The 23,161-nt window shown below is 43.2% G+C and overlaps 1 protein-coding gene across 1 annotated transcript in view; it reads right to left on the bottom strand.

Moving 5' to 3' along the window:
* Positions 1 to 4,120: 4,120 nt before the first annotated feature.
* The window catches only part of Serac1 (serine active site containing 1), a 38,707-nt gene continuing 19,666 nt past the window's right edge, over positions 4,121 to 23,161 (bottom strand). Inside the window, exons 9-17 of the mRNA XM_045159737.1 lie at positions 22,769 to 22,882; positions 21,048 to 21,210; positions 16,228 to 16,378; positions 14,726 to 14,867; positions 12,827 to 12,921; positions 11,452 to 11,549; positions 10,161 to 10,343; positions 7,147 to 7,290; positions 4,121 to 5,092 (exon numbers count right to left, since the gene is read on the bottom strand). Coding sequence (XP_045015672.1) covers positions 4,956 to 5,092; positions 7,147 to 7,290; positions 10,161 to 10,343; positions 11,452 to 11,549; positions 12,827 to 12,921; positions 14,726 to 14,867; positions 16,228 to 16,378; positions 21,048 to 21,210; positions 22,769 to 22,882 — 1,227 coding nt within the window. The 3' untranslated portion in view covers positions 4,121 to 4,955. The remainder of the gene's footprint in view (positions 5,093 to 7,146; positions 7,291 to 10,160; positions 10,344 to 11,451; positions 11,550 to 12,826; positions 12,922 to 14,725; positions 14,868 to 16,227; positions 16,379 to 21,047; positions 21,211 to 22,768; positions 22,883 to 23,161) is intronic.

Here is a 23,161-nt window from a genome sequence, read left to right as displayed (position 1 = left end):
CATACATCAATTTTCAAAATAGGAACCACTGCCATACAGGTACAGGAACTCTTCTCCACTGTGTGGAACTTGAGAGCAACTAGAATCATCTGTAAGAGGCCCTCACAGCAAACTTGGGAAAGCTGAACTATGGGTGTGCTTGAGTATTCTTCTGCATGGGGGCACAAGGAAATACATACTCTTCAAGCTCTGTCCTGGTTATTCTAAGCTAATTCACAAAATTTAGGTCCTAATGTCCTTTAGTCATTTTTCAAGAATGTTAATCTTGGACTGACAAGATGGCTTAACAGTTAAGATGCTTGCCTGTGAAGCCCAAGGATCCATGTTTGACTCTCAGATCCCATGTAAGGCAGACACACATCTTTTTTCACTGCCTCTGTGGTTTTGCCCTTTCCAGAATGTCAGTTGGAATCACACGATGCAAGCCTTTTCATACTGCCTGTGTTCACTTAGGAAGACCCATGAATACCTATAAAAAGCTGGAGAAGTGGCTTAGCAGTTAAGTGCTTGCCTGCAAAGCCTAAGGACCCTGGTTCGAGGCTCGATTCCCCAGGACCCACATTAGCCAGATGCACAAGGGGACACACGCGTCTGGAGTTCGTTTGCAGTGTCTGGAGGCCCTGGCGTGCCCATTCTCTCTTCTTCTGTCTCTCTCTGCCTCTTTCTCTGTCACTCTCAAATAAATAAAAATAAATCTTTTAAAAAAAATAGGTATTCACGGGTCTTCCTGTCTTTTCACAGACTGACAGCTCATTTCTTCTTAGTATTGAATACTCCATTGTCGGGATATACTATTTATGCATTCACCTAATGAAGGGCATCTTAGTTGCTTCTAAGTTTAGTCAGTTACACAAAAAGCTGCTGTAAGCATCTCTGAGCAGTTTTGTGTAAACATAAAATTTCCAGTTCAGGGGATGGAGAGATGGCTTAGTGGTTAAGGCATTTGCCTGTAAAGCCAAAGGACCCAGGTTCGATTCCCCAGGACCCATGTATGTCAGATGCCCAAGATGGTGCATGTGTCTGGAGTTCATCTGCAGTGGCTGGAGGCTCTGGCATGTTCTTCTCTCTCCCCTTTTCTTCCTCTCTCTCAAAGAATATTTTTTAGAACTTTCCAGTTCATATGAGTTAATAACCAAAGTACATAGTTACGCGATCATGTTAAGAGTGTTCTGTAAGAAACTACCAGACTGTCATTCAAGGCAACTGGGCCACTTTGCATTCCCTCTAGCGATGATTCATTTCCTGCTGTTCCATGTCCTTGTTGACCTTCAGTCTCATGCTTCTGGGGTCTGCCCATTCTGACAGGCATCCAGTGGCACCTCGCTCCATCTGCAGTGCTGAGCATCCTCTCAAGCACTGTTTGCCACATGTGCACCTTCGGTGAGACATGTGGGTCATAGCTGGATTGTTCATCTTATTCCTATTTTGAAGAGCCCTCTGTATTTTGGATAACAGTCTTTTACCAGATGTGTCTTTTGTAAACATCTTCACCCAGCCTGTGGTTTGCCTTCTTATTCTCTTAACATTGTGTTTTGCAGAGCAGGAGGCTTAAGAACTTGAAAAGTAATACAGTGGTGTACCTGGAGAACATGTTAACTGTTTTGGGAAAGACAATTTCAGAGGATTTAGATGGCAGTGAGGTTTTTAGTCCACAGATAAAATTGGTGGCAGGAATATCAAAGTAAATTGGTGTGGTGGATGGTTGAGATTGTGGGCTGTGCCTGGACTGAGGGCAACTCTTCACAGCACTTGGACAGTTTGTGAATGTTGGAAGAACGGCCAACACCACCTTCAGGGATGCTCACGTCAGCACCATTCATTAGTAACAAACCACGGCTTTTGCTTTTGCTTTGACCAGGCTTATCAATGGGTTTAATTTTATTGACATTTTCTCATTTATTTACTTGAGACCGAGAAAGAGAGAGGCAGAGAGAGAAAGGAAGAATGGGCATGCCAGGGCCTTCAGCCACTAACTCCAGATGCATGTGCCCCTTTCACGTGCAACACTGTGTGCTTGCATCACTATAAGTCGGCTTATGTGGGACCTGGAGATTCGCACGTGCGTTCTTAGGCTCTGCAGACAAGCACTTTAACCACTAAGCTATCTCTTCAGCCTTATTGACATGTTCAAACCCTATGGCTTGTTTTCTTCTTCTTTGTTTTTTGGTGGTGGTGGCTTTGTAGTGCTAGGAATTCTGTTTTTAAACATTTTATTTTACCATCCATTTATTTATGGCTTTTTCAAAGTAGGCTCTTCACTATAGCCCAGGCTAACCTAGAACTCACTCTGTAGCCCCAAGCTGGCCTCAAATTTATAATGATTCTCTTACCTCAGCCTCTTGTTGACTTAAAGGTGTGCACCATCACACCTGGCTTTGTTTTTAAGCATTTTAATTTCAACCTTAGGGGCTGGAGAGATGACTCAGTGGCTAAAGGTACTTGCTTACAAAGCCTGACAACCTGCGTTCAGTTCTCCAGTACCCACATAAAGACAAGTGTACAGAGTGACACGTGCATCTGGAGTTTGTTCGCAGTGGTACAAGGCCCTGGTGTGTCCATTCTTTCTCCTCCTCTCTCTTGAATAAATAAAGACAAAATAATTTATTAAAATTTTCAACTTTAATTTGTAGTCTTTATTCTTAGTTTTGCTTTCCTACTCTCAGTTAATAGTGCTGGGTTCCACTACTGTTAGTCTTTCATGCTTAAGAAAGGCATTCAAGGTTACACACCTTCCCCCACCGAGATGCCTCTCTTCTCCTGTATCTTCATGTCACCTCGCACAGGGTTGTTAACTTTAGTCATGCTTGCTTTCACCAAACAATGCATCAAGTGGACAGCCTCTCACTGTGCTGTATAATGAAACAGCAGAGTTCTCTGGTGACTCATGCCTTCCGATGCTGAGCTCCAGGTTCAGCTCGGACTGACATACTCTACACAAGGCCGCCATCTTCATAATGCTAACTACAAGCCATCTGACCAGCGACTCCATTCCTAGCACAACCCGAGAAAAGATGGAGCCACATAGATATTTGTAAACAATTGATCACAGCAGCATCATTCTCAACAGTCAAACCTAAGTGTCCATCAACAATTGATGAACTAATGTGGCATATGACACAATGAGAAGCTGGGCATGGTGGCACATGCCTATCATCCTAGCACTTAAGAGGTAGAGATAGGAGAATCACTGCAAGTTCAGGAGCTACAGAGTGTGTTCCAGGCTATCCAGGGCCAAAACACAAAAAGCCACAAATGGGAATATATTTGGTCTCAAAAAGGAATGAAGTTATGATAAGGGCTACATCATATTCATGCTCAAAAATACCATGTGAAGAGCAGCAAGGCAAAGATGCCACCTACTTTATGATTCCATTTACATGAAATGGCCAGAGACAGGGAGTGTGTTAGTGTTTACCGGGGCTGGGGACAGAGGAGGAGGGTCTTCTTTGGGGTGAAGAAATATTAATGAAATTAAGACAGTGCTGATAACTGCATAACTGTGAATATACTAAATAACAATGAAATGTACAATTTACATGTATGCATTGTGGGCTGCTGAGGATGTAAATCAGTGGTAGAGTACTTGCCTAGTATGTACAAGCCCTTGAGTCTGATCTTCATGCCACCTGGATGCTATTACTCAAAGCCCAGATGCTTAGCAACAAGATCTCCCATTTCTCACACTCTAGACGTCAACTGATACTACTTCCAAGTGAGCAGAGAGGCCAGGTGCTCTTTATTTAGCCACAGATGCCCATTCTGTCTCTTCTCTTCTCTCTCTCTCTCTTCTCTCTCTCTCTCTGCTTGCAAATAAATAAAATAAAAATATTATTTAAAAGCCGGGTGTGGTGGCGCACACCTTTAATCCCAGCCCTCAGGAGGCAGAGGTAGGAGGATCACCATGAGTTCGAGGCCACCCTGAGACTCCACAGTGAATTCTAGGTCAGCCTGAGCTAGAGTAAGACCCTACCTCGAAAAACCAAAAAAAAAAAAAAAAAAAAATTAAAAAGGGGATGGAAAGATAACTTAGTGGTTGAGGCATTTGCCTGCAAAGCCAAAGGACCCAGGTTCAATTCCCCAGGACCCACGTAAGCCAGATGCACAAAGGGCACATGTGTCGAGCTCGTCTGCAGTGGCTACAGGCCCTGGCATGCCCATTCTCTGTCTCTTCTCTCTCTCTCTTGCTCTCTGCTTGCAAATAAATAAATAAAAGTAAATAAAAAAATATTTGGCCACAGAGACTCCTGATACTAGCCACTGCTAAACTACGACAGCTCAAGTGGGTCTTCTCCACTGTGGTCAGTGCTGGGCTAGCTGCTTTCTCCTCTGAAGCACGTCACAAGAATAACCAGCCACAACCAAGAAACACTGTTCTTGAAGAAAGACTGCTCTCAGCAACATGCAAACAGAATTAACCAAGGAGTGACTCATGACATGCACTACAACATGAGTGACAACAGGCCTAGTGAAGGCCAGAGATACCGTATCAAAGACTTAACTGAAAATTCAAAAGGTTTCAAAACTGACATCTAGAAAATATACAACACATGGATACCCAGGAGAAAAAGTCTTTTTGTGTTCTAGCTGGTTCTCTCTGTCTTAAGACCTCTCCTAATGACGCTGTCAGGTGAGCTCAGTGGCCTGTCAGGACAGTTTCACGTGGAAGTTCCCTCTATTCACAGCAGCCTCCACCCCAGCCCCCAGGCTCAGCACTGGGGAGGGAGTGGGGGTTCTTTAAGCCACAGGAACCCAAGCTAGTCCTTCCCCCATGACCATGAGCTCTGTGTACCTGGGGACTTCCCAGTGTCTGCGCAGACAGCCACATTCTGCTGTCTGTATGCTTCCAGACCAAGCTGATGCTATAACAACAGTCCGCAGGGAGGCTCACAGCTTGGAGACAAAGAGACACCAAGTTTCTTGCACTGTATTCATATGAAAACGGAGGAAGATGGCCATCAGTCTTCAAGGTCTTTGCCCAAAGCTTCCCGGATGAACTGCACAGTACGCTGGTATAAAAAGGCATCCTTTGTCTTTGGCTTACAAATGTTCAAGTGGTTCACATCCACAGGGATTAGATCTCCAATACCTAAGTCTAAAGAAAACAGAACTGTCAATATATCTACTAAAACTGAAAGATTCCCAGTGTGCCTCTGAGAAGGGGCCCAACAGATGAAGGAACTTGAGTCTTGATCAGCTAAACCCTAATGATTAACATGTGAAATGGGTTCTCAGTGAGTATAACCCTAATTCTGTGCCTTCTCATAGTCTCCTATGTATTCTGACCTACCTCATTTAACAGTGAGCAAAGCCTACACAGGCCTTGTGAGAACTTCCCTACACCTGTAGACTATCGCTGTATCATTGCAGTGAGCTTACATTATAAACTTCACAGGAGCTCCTCGTCCTGAGGTCAAGAATGAATCACGTGAGACCCATTCTAGACCCAAACCCTCCTGGGGCAATGTGTGTCTGGGGGTTTGGGAGGTGACTCTGGGGCTTTGATTGCTTGAGAAACTGGAAGGCAGGAGTCTAGCAGATCCACCTGGGTGAGACTGACCAGCACTAACAACGGGACCAGCCCTGGGCGGAGAGTGCAGGTGTGGGAGACACCAAGGAAAGCGTGCAGACAGGACTCCGACAAGGCTACTGTGCGACAGGCAGCAGGCATAAAACGGATGACTTTGGCTTCAAGCTTCCAAAGCTTTTTTTAAAGACACTTAGGGGCTATGCTTTGAAGTCTGCAAGCACCCACATAGTGGCACCTCACTTCAGGGCCTTCTACTTTGATGTAAAGTTTCTTTAAGGTCCATGAAAGTTTTTTCTTTTTTTTCGAGGTAGGGTCTAACTCTAGCCTAGGCTGACCTGGAATTCACTGTGTAGTCTCAGGGTGGCCTCGAACTCACAGCAATCCTCCCACCTCTGCCTCCCGAGTACTGTGATTAAAGGCGTGCACCACCATGCCCAGCTCCATGAAGATATTTTTAAGTTTTCTTGGTACATAATGAAGTGAGAACGAAGCTCGTTCTACACACAAAGAATCACCAGGCAGGCACTCTGCACACACCATTGCTGGCCACAAAAGGCTCATGCTTGGCTAAGACCTATTAGAATAGCACCTAAGCCAGCCTCAGATATGGTCAGAAATGGGTATCAGAGAGAGCACTGTGGCACGGTGGTTCCTCCCAAGAAGAGGTTCTCAGACATGACAAGCAATCTGAGAACTAAAGAAGTTGTCAGTAAGATGCATGGGGTTAGCTGAGTGTGGTAGCACACGCCCTTAATCCAGCACTCAAGAGGCAGAGGTAGGAGGATCACCGTGAGTTTGAGGCTACCCTGAGACTCCATAGTGAATTCCAGGTCAGCCTGAGCTAGAATGAGACCCTACCTCAAAAAAAAAAAAAAAGAAGATGTATGGGTGATTGTCACATGGAGTGATACAGGAGGCTCTGACAGAGAAACGAGACATAGTGTGTACACTGTATTAACAGGTAGTTGCCACTTCCCTGTATCTGAGGATGGTAAAGGCACTGTCTTTTAATGCAGCCCCTCACCTCTGAATATTTCCTGTTTTACAATTTGTATCTTCCATGTACTAAAGCTTCTACATTTAACAATGGATTTATTGGGGGGAGGGGAACCAAGGCAGGGTCTCGGTCTAGCCCGGCTGACCTGGAATTCACTCTGTAGTCTCAGGGTGGCCTCAAACTCACAGTGATCCTCCTACCTCTGCCTCCTGAGTGCTGGGATTAAAGGCGTGCACCACCACACTCAGCTTTCAGTGTACAATTTTTTAAGTTTTCTGCATACAGCTATCAATCTGTATAATGTAGACAGTATAATCTAGTATCAGAAGTGTTGGTGTTCTTACTTTAATACAGTTTACTGCACTGTTGAAGCCCAACTCAGAAGTAGCCCAGTAACCTTCATCACCAGCCGGCTCAGTAAGCACAGGAAGGCGAGTGCCACGGCCGGTGCCTGTGGAGCCATTTAAACTATGGCTATAAAGAATAATGGAATTAGATTTTAGAGCTTCGTAAGATGTCCTCCTAATTCTGAGAAACTGGATCTAAAAATTGACATTTACTATTAAATGCTAGGTGCCACCAACGAGGCATCTAATGGCCACCCCATTTCCAGAGTAAGTACCTGCTGACTCCACGGGCACCACGTGCAGTTTGATCATGCTGCCAATAAACGTTGGCTGTGTTTCCACAAAATTCAGCACCTGGAAGTTTTTGGTTTTTGCAAACTCCAGAAAGTCATCCTGTAGAGTTTTAAGTGCAGGAGAATCTATAAAATTATAGAAAGAGATGGAGACAAGTTCTATTTACTTAATTCAGAATAAAATACACCAGTCTTTCAAATTTAGAAAGTAAGATTTACAGTACAGGTTCGAGATGGACATCGGAAGCCTGGCTGACCATCACAGACCAGGGAAGCAGACAGAAAAAAACCACCATAGGAGAAACAGCCAAATGAGGAAACAAAGGAACTTTAAAGAACATTCTAAGTTTCTTCAGAAAGATAATGGAGTTCAAACACAAGATGCTATGAATAAAGAACTAGAGAATGTGAAGGAAAAAGAAGGCTGACTTGAAGAAGTACAGTTAGAAGTCAGAGATGAAGAAGTGCTTAGGGGTAACAGCCCAGCAGGAGGAGGAAAGGGACGAAAACTGCCAAATTGATGCTTTTATCAGTATGTCGTGACCTTGTCTCCTCTTACAGTTTCTAATTTAAAGCTTGACTTGTCTGATGAGAACATAGTTACTTCCAAAAGCTTTTGTATGATTTATCTTTTTGCAGCCCTTCACTTTTAAGTTTATGTGTATCTTAAAAAAAAAAAGTTTTAGGGCTGGCTTAGCGGTTAAGGCCTTTGCCTGCAAAGCCAAAGGACCCAGGTTCAATTCCCCAGGACCCACATTAGCCAGCTACACAAGGGGGCACACGAGTCTAGAGTTCGTCTGCAGTAGCTGGAGACCCTGGTGTGCCCATTCTCTCTCTCTCTCTCTCTAATAAATAAAAATTTTTATTTGTTTGACAGAGAGAGAGACGAAAAAGCAGATAGACAATGGGCACACCAGGATCTCTACCCACTGCAAATGAACTGCAGACATGTGTGCCACCTTATGCAGCTGGCTTTACATGGGTACTGGGGAACAGAACCTGGATCCTTAGGCTGTGCAAGCAAGCGCCTGCACGGCTGACTGTCCAGCTTTATGTGTATCTTTGCCAGTGAAGAAAGTGAGTTTCTTATATACAGCATGTAATTGTCCGTCTTTTGGGTGGTGAGTTTAATCCATTTACTTTAGGGTTATTACTGATGGGTATAAAGGCCTCCTGCAATTTTGTGCATTGTATTATGCTTCTTTTCTGTAACATTATTATTTATTTATTTGCAAGCAGAGAGAGATAGGAGAAAGACAGACAGATGGGCATGCCAGGGCTTCCAGCTGCTGCAAGCAAACTTCAGACAACATGTGCCACTTTGTGCATCTGGCCGTGTGTTGGTATTGGGGAGCTGAAGCCAGGTTGTTAGGTTTCGCAGGCAGACACCTTAATTGCTGAGCCATCCCTCCAGCCCTGTATTGTACTTCTTTTATACAGTTTTGTTCTTTTCTACCTCTTATTATTTATTTTTATGATTTATTTTTGCTTTGTTGTTTGTTCTGTTTTGTTTTCAAAGTACAGTCTTACTCTAGCTCAGGCTGACCTGGAATTCACCATGTAGTCTCAGGGTGGCCTGGAACTCATGGCAATCCTCCTACGGCTGTGTCCCAAGTGCTGGAATTAAAGGCTTGCACCACCATGCCCGATTTGGTAGTTTTTGATCCTGTTAAAGTTTTTATTCTGTATCTCTGTTGTACTGAACATACACATTTATGTGTTTTTATAATGGTAGTGTCTTTATTTCTAGTATAGGACTCACCTCTTAAGTTTACCTCTGGTAGGTCTGGTCTGGTGATAAAGAAGTCCCTCAATTTATGCTTGTCTGAGAAAGAATTAAGTTTATTTTTCATTTTTGAAGGATAATTTTGCTGGGTTGGCAGTTTTTTTCTTCAGTATTTGGAATATATTATCCAGCTATCTTCTTGCTTAAAGATTCCTACTGAGAAATTTGTTGTACATCTAATAGGCACTCCCTTATATGTGACTTTATGCTTTTTATCTTGTTCTTTTTAGGATTATCTCTTTATTTTATAACTTTGACAATAATATGCCTTGAATGTCTAGTTCATTGACTATATGTAATTGAATACCTTTTGAGTTTCTTGTATGTGGATGTCCATATCACTTTATTGGAACTTTTTGGCTATTATTTCATAAAATAGGTTTTGATGTCTTTCTTCATTGTCTAGAACATCAGCCAGCCTTCCTCCCTTTCATCTGACTGAATTAACAAAGGCAATCCCTATCTTTATGTTCAGCAATTATTTGTTATTCATATTCTAGTGTGTTGTACAAGTTCTCTGTTGTGCTTTTTTTTCATTAATTGAAGTTATAAGCTCCAGCTTCTGAGTGGCTCATTTTTAAAAGTGATTTCTGTCTCTGGCCAACTTCTCATTCATATCTTGAATTTTTTGGGAATTGTCCAAATACATAAAGCAAACATTCGCTCTGAATGCCAAGACAGAGTAGAACACAGTAATAGTTGGGGATGTCAGAGCCATATTCCTCAAGTATAAGTTCATCCAAAGAGAAGAAGCTGACCATACAATGAAAGAAAAAGGATCTAACAAACATGTACAAAATATTTATCCAACAGCAGCAGAATACATAGTTTTTCTTCACAGAGCATTCTATAGGACAGACCATGTGTCGAGCTGTCAATCAAGTCTCCATGAGTTTTGGAAAACAGAAAGCATGTGTATTAATCACAAGAAACAATGCTTGCCCAGCATGGTGGTGCACACCTTTAATCCCAGCACTCAGGAGGCAGATACAGGAGGATTGCTAGGAGTTTGAGGCCAGCCTGGAACTACAGAATGAGTTCCAGGTCAGCTTGGTCTAGAGTGAGACACAACCTCAAAAGAGAGAGAGAGAGAGAAAGAGAGAGAGAGAGAGAGAGAGAGCAATATATCCAAGACAAAGGCAGCCTTTTCCTCCTCCTTTATAATTAATGTTATGCAACCCAAATTTCCTTCATGACAGAAATGTTTTACCCTTGCTGAGTTCTTTGACTTCCAAAGACGGAAAGAGAAGATACCGCACATTAACAGAGTATTCAGCCAAATGTGATCCATGGTGAGGTACACTGTAAAAAATTATTCCTCTGGTATTATTTATAAAAGTACTAAGTTCTGGCTTCTTAGAGGCTTCCAACAGCATTTTTTTGACAAGAAGACCTAGCCACAGAAAAGAAAGCAAAAGAGTGTATAAGCTATTTTCCTTCCCCCTCTTAGTCTTTTAAAACAGAACAAGCAAACAAGGGGGAAGCTTCAAAGTTTTAAATTTTTCTCTAGTACAAGGCTTTCAAAATACTAAAATACTAACAATTATTAACACTCCTTTAGAATACACAGTACAAGCCTACGAGTAGGTAAGATTCTAGAACTGCCTTGGAGAGCAGCCCCTCCCTTCAAACATTGATTCTGTGGTCCCACAGGAGCAAAGCCAGGCCCTGCCTGAGCTGGGACCCTGTCCCTGAGGCTGCAGTAGGTGGTCTCCTGCTGTTGGGGCAGCACACACACTCAGGAGTACACTGTGCCCACAGTCACAGTCCCACCAAGGAAAACCAGCCACTGTGGGAAAGGCACCCGGCAGAGCACCTTCTCTGTCCCCTGCCCCAGTTCTGGAGAGATCACAGGGAGGGTGACAGTGGATCTTTGAGAATAGGAAGGGCTACATCCATGTTCAGCAGAAGCCGATTGGGTTTGGCCTTTCTAAGCCTTGTATCAGAGCCCCTAGGCTGGAGATGGGAAAAGCCATAGCAGGGGGAATGGGGAAGCTTTGGGGAAGGGCAGGAGAAGCAGGGCGTGCAGCTGGAGAAGCATCAGCCCCTGAAGCTCAGCGGCCAAGAGCAGCTGGGATCCCATCTCCTCAGCAGCTCTGGCCACCTAGGGTTGTGGGGACAGAGGCAACAGCTGAATTTGCAATGGCGAGGAGGCATGTAAAGGAAGAAAGGGGAACCCATGGGGCCAGCCAGAAATGCTGGCTTGTCTAAGCCTAGCTCAAAAACATCCTTCAGCGTGATGTTTAGTCCTGACTTTGGTGGTGTGGAACCATCAAGTTACCAACCCATATCCTCTTGCAATTTCTTACTGGCTGACCCCTTCTTGAAAAACAAATAGCATGGAAGGAGAGTAGTAACTTGTAAACATCATAGCTCAAAGCATTAACTTGCTAGGGGAGGGGGCACTGGTAATTAAAACAGGGATGAAGAAACTACAGGTTGGCCACAAGGGTGACAACCATGTCACGATGGTCACTCTGTGAAGACGAAACCATCCTTACCTCCCATGCTATGTGATATCCAAATCATTGGCCTATCCCCAACACCAGCAGCTCTGAGCTTGCTAAGAAGTTCGTTGCTTCTGAATGCAATGGACTTTCTGAACAAAACGAAAACAGCAGGCGTGACAGGAGGCACCAATCCCCCAGATCTACCTGTCTAGTCAAGAACTTTAGCTCACTGGACGAATGCTACAAAGTACGTTTTGGAGGGCAGAATACCCCCATTCGCTCTGCTTAGTGTCTGGAAGGACAAATTCTCTATCTGAAGCTGATTAACACTGACAGAGAGCAATAGAAACCCAGAACAGGCCATTCATACACCGAAGTATCATTTGAACATCAAATGTGTCTGTACAGGTCAAACTTGAGTCTCACTGCAGCTGCTCTAAGCACTTGGGGTGTTCGGGTTCTTTTTCATTCTGAGGCTTCACGGTAAGTGTCCCTAGAGACGTGTCTGTTGTGAGTTTTAGTCCTACTTTATTTACGCTGCAAATATTAAGCTATCATGATGTTGGTACATTTAGAGACACTAGGAAACTCACAGAGTACAGAGTTCAAAATAAATGATCTTAATGCTAAAGGGAACTCATGATTATGCAGTCTGATAGTTTTGTGCTGTCTAACTTTTACTCTTTTTTTGAGAACAAGGGTTCCCCTGTGTTCCTCCAAAAGAAACAGGAGAGAGGACTGGGTCCTGCCTGCTTGCCCTCAGCTGGCACCTTTCTGAGTCTACTTAGAAGTGTGGTGTCATGTCACTGAGGAGGCCACCTCTCTCCATGTGCGAACAAAGCTACCCAGTAGATGACTTTCTAAGACTGCTCAGTCAGTTACAAGAAGAACTGGGCTGCATCCTGGTCCTGAAACCCCGGAACCCAGAGCTCCCTCCTAGGTACTCAGCTGGCACATGGGGCACAGATGGCACACAGAGACCCACACCGCTTAGCACTTTTACTACTCCCCTTAGCCAGTATGACTGCTTAGACAATCATAAAAAATCGTATTATTTCTAGTCAAAGGGAGACTTTGCTATAAAATCCATGGTCCTTAATGATTAGAAGAGAGATGAGTGAACCAGGTCACAAGCTCAACTCTGACATCAGTACCTAAGCCTTCCAGACTGCCCTACTGCCTAGTGAGAGCTAATGCCTTCCAGAGGGAAGAGAAAATCGAAAAGAAGCTAGTAGGCACTGGCCTAGCTTCCAAGGCCCTGGATTCAGTTCTCAACACTGCAAAACAAACAAACAAAGAAACAAAGAAAAGAAGCAAATCAATCCTGCCTGTGGCAACAAAATATAAAAGAGCACTTCCCACAGCAGAGGACCCAGGGAGCCTGAGCTCTTTCCCCTTCCTCCATCTGGTGCCCCTCTAAAGTTACCTTTCCATCGGACACCTGGCTCGCCAGTCACTGAGGTTGGTGTCATACTCCACAGATATAATTCGAAGAGCAGGACAGTCTTTTGCTAGCCATGTCTAAGGAATAATAAACATAGATAAACTTCTACCATCACAAGTACTTCCTAGTAACATAGCCTTTTGCAGTAATCAACCAATTAAAGATGACATTATAACATGGTAAATTCCAGGGCAGCCTGAGCTACAGGGAAACCCTACCTCAAAAAACAAAACAAAACAAAATGACATTAAAGTTTGAAGGTGATGATAAAAAAAATTATCTTTTTATACCTCTGGTCACAAAGTGCTATCACTATTTAAGTAAGGCCAATGAAGGTGTAATGAGAATAGTCGCAATTTTAACCTACTATAGCCAAAACAATGTCTTGAGAGTCTAGATTCAGGGGCTTTTAGCATTTAGAAGAATGTTGTGCTTTCAGGACAGACAGTAAAATAAACATTTAGACCTGGTGGCTCATGCCTTTAATCCCAGAACACAGTAGGGAGAGGTGGAAGGATTTCTGTGAATTTGAGGCCAGCCTGGAGCTACAGAATGAGTTCCAGGTCAGCTTGGTCTAAAGTGAGACCCTACCAAAAAAAAAAAAAAAAAGAGTAACAATAATCACAGTTTGTCTCTGGAAATCCTGGGCCAACAGCCACCTCTGGACTTTAGCATCACCAGAGAGAAGCATACACCTTCTATTCTAAGGTAAAGGACAGGAGCAGAGCCCTGGAAACGATTCACACATCTGAGGAACATTAATCCTTAATGAGCTGTGGATAAATCTCATTCAATGAATCCACTCCAGAATTAAGGATCTTTGGAAGAAATAATTTTAAAAATGCAAAGTAGAATAACATCTTTAAAGTCCTAGCTTTATAATTCTTAAGCTTATAAAATTGGCTACTGGAACTATAATTATGGTTATATTATGTTCAAGATTATGCTTAAGGGCTGGAGAGATTGCTCAGTGGTTAAGGCACTTTCCTGCAAAGCCTAAGGACCAGGGTTTGATTCTAGTACCTGCACAAAACCAGATGCACTAAGTAGCACATGCATCTGGAGTTCATTTACAGTGGCAGGAAGCTCTGGCACACTGATACTCACTCTCTGTGTGTATCTATTTCTCTCATAATAAAAGTTTTTTAAAAGACTGTAAGTCAGGCATGGTGCTACATGCCTTTAATCCTGGCACTTGGGAGGCAGAGGAAGGTGGACTGCTGAGTTCAAGGCCACCCTGAGATTACATAATGAATTCCAGGTCAGCCTAGGCTAGAGTGAGAGCCTACCTTGAAAAAAATAAAATACAGAACAAAACAAAAAAAAATTATGCTTATATTCAATGTTAAAATTTTTTTGTGTGTGTGCATGTGCACGTGGATACACATGCTATGGTGCACATGCAGGGGCCAGAGGACAGCCTTGTGGAGTTTATATTTCACCCTTGAGACAGAGTCCTTTGCTGCTGCAAATGAACTTACAAACTGCAAATGAATGTCAGACCAGTCCTCTGGCTCTGTTTCCCACTGTCACAGGCACGTTGGGATCACAGATGGAAGACCCTCTATATCTGGCTTTATGTGGGTGCTGGAGAATTGCAAGTGGCTTTGCAAATAATGTTGTTTTACTTCCAAGCCATCTCCCCAGCCCTTGGAATATTCTTTTACAGTCAAAGAATGTAGCCTAAACAGAAAGTACACAACATAGAGTTACAAACCCCACTGTCAGGCAACATCTAGAAGTGCTCCTAAGGGAAAGAACAAGTGCATGAAGAAAACCCCAGTAAGAAGACTCAAGAAAATATGTCACAATGAGGCTGTGACAGTGGGGGTGCCTGAGCCTGGGCAACAGACGCAGCTGGCCACAGCTTCCGCTCCTTACCTTGGGCCAGCATGTCGTGTACCTGTCTTCATCCTCCAAAGCCTTTTCAGTCAAAACCCGCTCACTGTCCTGCTGGCGCCACGTTTTGAATGCTGCTCCCATAAGGCCATGAATAAAAAGGACATCGGCTTTAATGGGCTGACTGAGAGGGAAGAGAGTTTTGAAAAGAAGCAGAACAACCGCATTACTACTATGGAAGAACGCGCAGCTCTCCCGATGGTGCTTCAGCAGGTGATGAGACACAAAGATTTCAAAGGGTAAACGTTCTAAGACAGGGTGCTGAGACTCCTCAGAATTCTGACAAGGACATGTGAAGCACAGTTAATGCTCTTCTATGGAAATGGAGATGGATCTAGCCAGATAGACCAACCCAAGTGACTGTACTGAACTTAATTATCAACCAGGTGACAGATGCCACCAACAGATTATGCAAGTCAACTAAGGTATTTCATTAGACCAAAATATGCTTTGGAGTGAGAAGTGGTATTTACATCAACAATCATATTTGGTTATAAACTGGAATGAATTAGTCAATCTTTTTCAAATTTAAAAGTTTTTGCACAGACTTTCTTTGAAAGTGTCCTATGAAGATCCAAGAGTGAGGACTTTTTCCATTGTAGCCCTTTACATACTTAGTATCACAGCAACGAGGCAGCAGGAAATAGAAACCAGAAACAGCTTACACCTCCCATGCATGCTTTGACACCAAGCACAAACATTCTTAGCTGCTCATACCGCGAGTGCCAGCACTCGGGAGGCTGAGGTAGGAGGGTCTCTGGGAGTTCGAGGCCAGCCTACAGCTACAGAGTGAGCTCCAAGTCAGCCTGGGTGACAGTGAGACCCTACCTTGAAATAACAAACAAACAAAAAAACCCTCAAAAGTGCCCACGTACACTCATGTCTCATCTCCTTCCCGTTCAGCCTGATTTCTGCCAAGAGCAGATCTCAGTGGAAGAACGTGCCTGAGACATAGAAGAAATTAATTACAAAGCTTATGCGCTACACCTTCTGGTGGGTGAGGACCGCCCTGAAGGTGAGCCCTGGTCAAGAAGCTGGTATTGAGTTATTAGGTGTTCAGGTCCACCTTCAAGTCTCTGAGGTAAGCTATTTTGAAGGTATTTATAACTGGGCCTGGTGGTGCATCTTTATCCCAAGCACTCAGATGGCCAGGCATGAGTACTGCTAATTTGAGGCCAGAGTAGGTCACACAGGAATTCCATGCTTGTCACACACACACACAAATATAAATATGAAGAATTAACTTCAGCCTGGTGTGGTGGCACATGCCTTTAATCTTAGCACTTGTGAGGCTGAGGTAGGAGGATCAAAATGAGTTTGAGAGAGTGAGTTCCAGGTCAGCCTGGGTTAGAACAAAACCCTATCTGGGTGGGGGGGAAGCAAAACACAAAGCATTTAACTTAAATGTCTCACTTATAAGAAATAAAGGTTAAGCCTCTGGTTCTAGGCTCCCGAAGCAGACAGAGAAGGCTCTGTGCGCTCACCTGGTTCGGTACTGGGGATGGAGCACGTACACGCCATCCGGGTATTTCTCCTGCACGGTTTCACGGTCTAGATTAGCCAGGGTTCTGGCAGCATGGGAAGCCTCTACAATGAGGTGGGATTTCAAGGCTTCTGCCATTATGGAAACCCAGCCTGGTGAAAGAACAGATATTAAACACCATGGACCTGTGCAAACCAGCCTCAGACTGTACAGAGAGGTTTCATACGGAAAGAAGAGAGAGGAAGGAAGGTCAGTCTCAAGTAACTGTCTGAGGGGAGGAAGCCCAACCACCCAGCTCCATTTTGTCCTAAAAGGCTCAGTCCCACAGTACAAAACCATGACATTCCCTACCCGCAGACCCCTCGAGGGAACTCCAGGAAAGAAAGGGTGCAAAAGCTATCTTTTCTACACAAAGAACAATTAGTAAAGGTGAGGTCACAAAAAGAAATGAAATACCATGATGATTTGCTTTAGCAAGAATTCTAAAATTCAGGCTGGAAAAATGGCTTAGTAGTTAAACTCTTGCCTATGAAGCTTAAGGACCCCGGTTCGAGGCTCTATTCCCCAGGACCCACATTAGCCAGATACACAAGGTGGCACATGAATCTGGAGTTTGTTGCAGTGGCTGGAGGCCCTGGCACGCCCATTCTCTTTTCTCTCTCTCTGTCTGTCTGTCGCTCTCAAATAAATAAATAAAAACAAACAACAACAAAAAGAATCCTAAAATTCAGTGAGTTAATACCTGTCATTTCATTACAATTAACAATACATACAAATAAATTCTTTCTTAAAGAATTAATTATATGAGCCAGACATGGTGGCACACACCTTTAATCCCAGCATTTGGGAGGCAGAGGTAGGAGGATCACCATGAGTTCAAGGCCACCCTGAGACAACACAGTGAATTCCAGGTCAGCCTGAGCTAAAGTGAGATCCTACCTTGAAAAACCAAAAAAAATAAAAATAAAGAATTAATTATATGATACACAGAAGCCTTATCAAACCCAGTATTCAAGAAGGAAAAGCATGTTCTAAAAAGGAGTAAACAGAAAGGAGTATGGACAATACTATTATATTACAATGACTCTATGAACATGGATGAACAGACTATGGACAATACTATTACACTCTGACTCCATAAACATGGATGAAGAGAGTATGGGCAATACTGTTATACTGTGGCTCCATAAACATGGATCAAGTGCATGCATGCACACAGACATATAAGAACATGCAAAGATATGGAAAGATAGAGGGAAGAGGGTGGAAGGCCACTGTATACAAAAGGTGGGTTTTACTTTTTTGTGGTACCTGCTTTCTGAAGTACAATGAGAGTATATTTATATTACTGATACATAGACAGACAGATTTTTTTTTCTTTTTCTTTTGGTTTTTCGAGGTAGGATCTCACTCTAGCCCAGGCTGACCTGGAATTCACTAGGTAGTATCAGGGTGGCCTCAAACACTTTGCAATCCTCCTACCTCTGCCTACTGAGTACTGGAATTAAAGGTGTGTGCCAGCCGGGTGTGGTGGCGCATGCCTTTAATCCCAGTACTCAGGAGGCAGAGGTAGGTTCGAGGCCACACTGAGAATATATAGTTAATTCCAGGTCAGCCTGGATCAGAGTGAGACCCTACCTTGAAAAACAGAAAAATAAAAACTATATATATATATTCATTCATTCTTTCATTGTGGAACGTCTGGGTTACATTATTTTATGTCAATATATCACTACACATACAATTTATTTTGTAGTGAGGACACTTAAAAGCTATTTTCTCAGCAATTTTTGAGAATACAATATATTGCTAACTAAAACTGTCCCCTTATCATCACAGATAACCAACATGGCTCATAAAAGAAGAATGACAGGAGAACAGCTTCAGCTACTGAGTAAGTGGCTGCTAAGCCGACTAAAAGACAAGAGATCTCATATATGTAGATCAAAAACCGCACTGCAGTTTAGAGTTGTGATGGCTTGATTCAGGTGTCCCCCATAAACTTAGGTGGTCTAGATGTTAGATTCCCCAGCTGATGGCAATTGGAAATCAAAGATTCCTGGAGGCAGTGTATTTTTGGGGGCGGGCTTATGGGTGTTTCAGCCAGTTTCTCCATGCCAGTGTTTGGCACACTCTCCTGTTGCTGTTCCTGTTGTCCACCTTATGTGGGCCAGGGAGTGATGTCCACCCTCTGCTCATGCCATCATTTTCCCCTGCTATCGTGGAGTTTCCCCTTGAGTCTGTAAGCCAAAATAAACCTCTTTTTCCCATAAGCTGCCAAGCTGCTCTTGGTTGGGTGATTTCTACCAGCAATGTGAACCTGACTGCAACAAGACTAAACAAGAATAAAGGTTAAAATCAATTACTTAAATGTCTGTGTTAATAAGGTATAGCCAGGCATGGTGGTACACACCTTTAGTACCTGTACTTGTGAGGCAGAAGTAGGAGGATCACCATGAGTTCAAGGCCACCCTGAGACTACAGAGTGAATTCCAGGTCAGCCTGGGCTAGAGTGAGACCCTCCCTTGAAATACCAAAAAAAAAAAAAAAAGCAGCAGCCAGTTTGGTGGCTCATACCAATAGGAAATTGCTGAAGAGGCAGAGAGGCAGGAGGATTAGGAGTTCCAGGCCAGCCTGGGGTACACATTTTAGCTGGGCAGGTGTGGTAGCACACACCTTTAATCCCAGCACTTGGGAGGCAGAGGTAGGAAGATCGCTATGAGTTCGAGGCCACCCTAAGACTACATAGTGAATTCCACATCTACTTGGGCTAGAGCAAGATCCTACCTCAAAAAACCAAAACAAACAAACCAAAAAAAAAGTATAAAAATAAAGCTGAGCATAGTAGTATATGCCTCAATCCTAGCAACTGGGAGGTAAAGGCAGGAGTATCCAGATCATTTTCAGCTAAGTAGCAAATGTGCGGCCAGCCTGGGCTACATTGAGATCCTGTCTCAAAACAAAACAACAACTCAACTGCTATAAAAATAGACAAAAGTCACAATATGTATAAGGTACAACATGAAGAGTAGCTTCTTTTTTTTTTTTTTTTTTTTTTAAGGTAAGGTCTTACTCTAGTGCAGGCTGACCAGGAATTTACTATGTAGTATCAAATTGGCCTTAAATTCACAGAGCATGCCTCCCAACTACTGAAATTAAAGGTGTGCACCATCACTCCCGAAAAGTAGCTTTTTTAAAAAAATTTTTTTTTCGAAACGTAGCTTTTATAGTTTCTAAGAAATGTAAAAATCATGGAAGGGTAGCGGAGCTGGTGGCACAGGTCTTTAAATCCCAGCACTCTGGAGGCAGAGGTAGGAGGACCACTGTGAGTTTGAGGCCACCCTGAGACTACATAGTGAATTCCAGGTCAGTTTAGGCTACAGCAAGACCCTACCTCAAAAAACCAAAAAAAAAAAAAAAAAAAAAAAAATCATGGAAAAGCCACTTGGTCCTTTATAGAAAATTTGTTGATCCCTGAAATAGGTTTCATTAAAATTAAAACCTGCAGATCTAAAGATACTTTTAGGTGCCTGTTCACAGTTGCTATCATGTGTGTGATTATACCTATACACATGTGCGTGTGCATATGGAGGTCTGTGTGCATGTGTCTGTGTATTCACACTTGTACATATGTACACATGAGACTCTCACGAGCCCACACAGACAATTTGACATCAAATTAATAAATACAGTAATAAGTGATAAACCATTTAAAATGGCAGTCCTCACAGGTAGTGCTGGTAAGAATAGAACACCAAGGAGGAAGGAAAGGAAAGTCAAGAAGGAAGGAAAGGGGATAGTAATTAAGTGTCTTTCCATAGATGGTTTGTTAGTTCTAAGGAGGAAAATAAGTTAATCACAATGAGCCTCTTTTTGATCTAACTGTGCTTCTCATTTAACAAATCACAAAAAATTTCTATAAACAAACAGATGGTCTACATGGCAAAAGCTGCATTCCTATAACTGGCCACAAACTGGTTTCCTTAATGGGGAATAACTACAATCTCTAGCAATTTCTTGCACAACCCAAACATGCTCTAAGTTTTCCTTCTATTGAAAATTAATGAGTCATTGGGGAGCAGGCAGTGGGAAAACAAAGGACTAGATCAAAATAATACTCAGGGGCTGGAGAGATGGCTTAGCAGTTAAGGCTCTTGCCTGTGAAGCCCAAGGACCCAGGTTCGATTACCCAGTACCCAAGTAAGCCAGATGCACAAGATGGCACAGGTGTCTGGAGTTTGTTTGCAGTGGCTGGAGACACTGGTGCCCCCATTCTCTATCTGCTCCCCCTCTCTTCCCTCTCCTTCTCAAATAAATAAAATATTTTAAAAATAATACTCGCCGGGCGTGGTGGCGCACGCCTTTAATCCCAGCACTAGGGAGGCAGAGGTAGGAGGATCGCCGTGAGTTCAAGGCCACCCTGAGACTACATAGTGAATTCCAGGTCAGCCTGAGCCAGAGTGAGACCCTACCTCGAAAAACCAAAAAAAAAAAAAAACAACAAAAATAATACTCAACAAACAATACGTTATGGGAGCTGGATAGATTATTCCAGTGGTTAAAAGTGCTTGCTTGCAAAGACTGGCAGCCCGGGTTCAATTCCCCCAGCACTCACATAAAACTACAAGGGAAGGCAGAGCCAGGAGAGCCTGAAGCTTGCGGGCAAGCTAGTCTGGTTACCCCGACAGTTTGTGTGCAACAGCAAGAGACACTGTCTCAAAGAAGGTAGAACACAGACACCTCAAAGTTGTCCTCTGACCTCCACACATGAACCATGGTGGTACACGTGTGCACACACACAATTTTTTTTTAAGTTGTTACCTGAGCGGACTATAGCAGGATGCAGATGTTCATTCAAGGCCATATTCCCAATGATCCGCACTATGTTCCTCTGCACTTTGGGGCAGTCCTTGTGGAGGTGGTACAGTCTCTGCAGGAGCTGCAAGCCTCCGTGGGCTTCAATGTGATCGCAGTGCGAGGAGATCTAGCACGACAAGTTAATGGTCACAGTCACCTCACAAAATGCAGAGCATGCTGACAGTGACAGCCAAGTGACTCCTGCCTAAGGACAGAGAGGCCTTGTGTCCTTGTGATAGGCCCATAGCTTTTGGAGGGGCATTCCTAACTTTTTGGTATAGGCTGTTTCAGACTCCTTTCTCTAAGGAATACTTTGCTCTTGTGGTGGGAAATGATTATTAGCAACCAGGACCCAGGTGCTACAGTGTGTGGCTCCTGGGCTACTTGTGCTTCTCGGCTCCTTCACAGAGCAGCAATGAAACATCCCCATCTAAGAGAAGTAAGAAGGCAAACATAGACCCTACACTCCAGAGAGAAGCTCCCACTGGCCCTTGGCTGAGAAGAGTGGCTAGACCCATCCAAAAGTCTCTTAAGTGACCAGGCTTAGTCCCTTTAACCCATGTTGCTCTCATTCTTGGTTGGAGAACCTGTTTTGTTTTACAGGACACCATGAAAACCAGGGGAAACCAAGATCCATCAATACAACAAGAAAAGATAGCTGACTGCCTAGCTCAAGATAACCCACCTCCACTACATCTGCCAGGGCCTGTGAGACATTACAGAAGACATAACAATCTAAACATGAGTGCTGTTCTCACTGCTAACCTAACAACCAGCTACAGGGAGAGGCGGTGTACTCTGAGGACACTCAAGACACCTCACAGCAGAAATCCAGAGGTTGCAGAGAACGTATAACTAAAGCAGTCTTATAATAACACACCTGCCAATGCTCAGGAAACATTGAGGACTAGGGGATGAAAAGATTTTAAGAGCCGCAGGGTAGGAAGGAGTGCCCTGTGGCATTATCTTCCCCTCCACACCTCCTACCACACAGATTGACTGAGGCATTCATGAGCACACAAGGAACAGCAATAATCCCACTGAGGGCCCTCTCCCTTCATAGGAAGGACATGATTCTTTTTATTTTTTATTTTCTTTTTATTTGAGAAAAAGAAAGGCAGAAAGACAAATACTTAGCAACAATGAAACTCATGTATTGGTGTTTATTAATTCTAACAATTAAAAGTGAAAATTTAAAAGTAAACTTTTTGGGGCTGGAGAGATGACTTAGTGGTTAAGGCACATGCCTGCAAAGCCTAAGGACCCAGGTTCCATCCTCCAGGTCCCACATAAGCCAGATGCACATGGTGGCATATGCACCTGGAGTTCATTTGCAGTGGCTAGAGACCCTGGTGTGCCCATATTCTCTCTCTCTCTCTAATAAATAAATAAATAAGTAAATCTGAAAAGAAAACGTTGTTGTTGTTGTTGGCTTTTTGAGGTAGAGTCTCACTCTAGATCAGGCTGACCTGGACTTCACTATGGAGTCTCAGGGTGGCCTTGAACTCATGGCAATCCTCCTCCCTCTGCCTCCTGAGTGCTGGGATTGAAGGCATGTGCCACCACACCTGGCCTGAAAAGTAAACTCTTTTTAACCTTTTATAATAAAGGATTATTTCCCTTGCATGAGTTTTTTTTTCTACATAACTATAAAAAGCAAGCCACAGTTTGAAAATATAAGTTACCTCAGAATGTTTCACTATAGCTTCTAAACAGAACATTCCCACGGTAGCTGAAGGAACGTCTCCAAAACTTTCAGCATAAGGAAGTCCATTTCCTCCAAAACACCACAATCCACCCTAAAATTAAGATAATTTTTTATTAAAAAGTTACTATTTTATTTAGAAAAATAAATATCTGTATTATACTTGAAAATGTGAATGTAAAGGACTCAAAATACTCTGGAAACTTAAAGGGAACTTTAGGGAACTTCTGTGCTAACAGAATAAAAACATATGGAATTATTTATTCTCTGAACAACTTCTGCATTTAAAAAAAAATTTTTTTGTTCATTTTTATTTATTTGAGTGTGATAGAGAAAGAGGAAGATAGAGAGAGAGAGAAAATGGGCATGCCAG

This window comes from Jaculus jaculus, chromosome 9, assembly GCF_020740685.1.
Source record: "Jaculus jaculus isolate mJacJac1 chromosome 9, mJacJac1.mat.Y.cur, whole genome shotgun sequence".
Classification (NCBI taxonomy): Eukaryota; Metazoa; Chordata; class Mammalia; order Rodentia; family Dipodidae; genus Jaculus; species Jaculus jaculus.
This window is presented reverse-complemented; position numbering and strand designations above follow the sequence as displayed.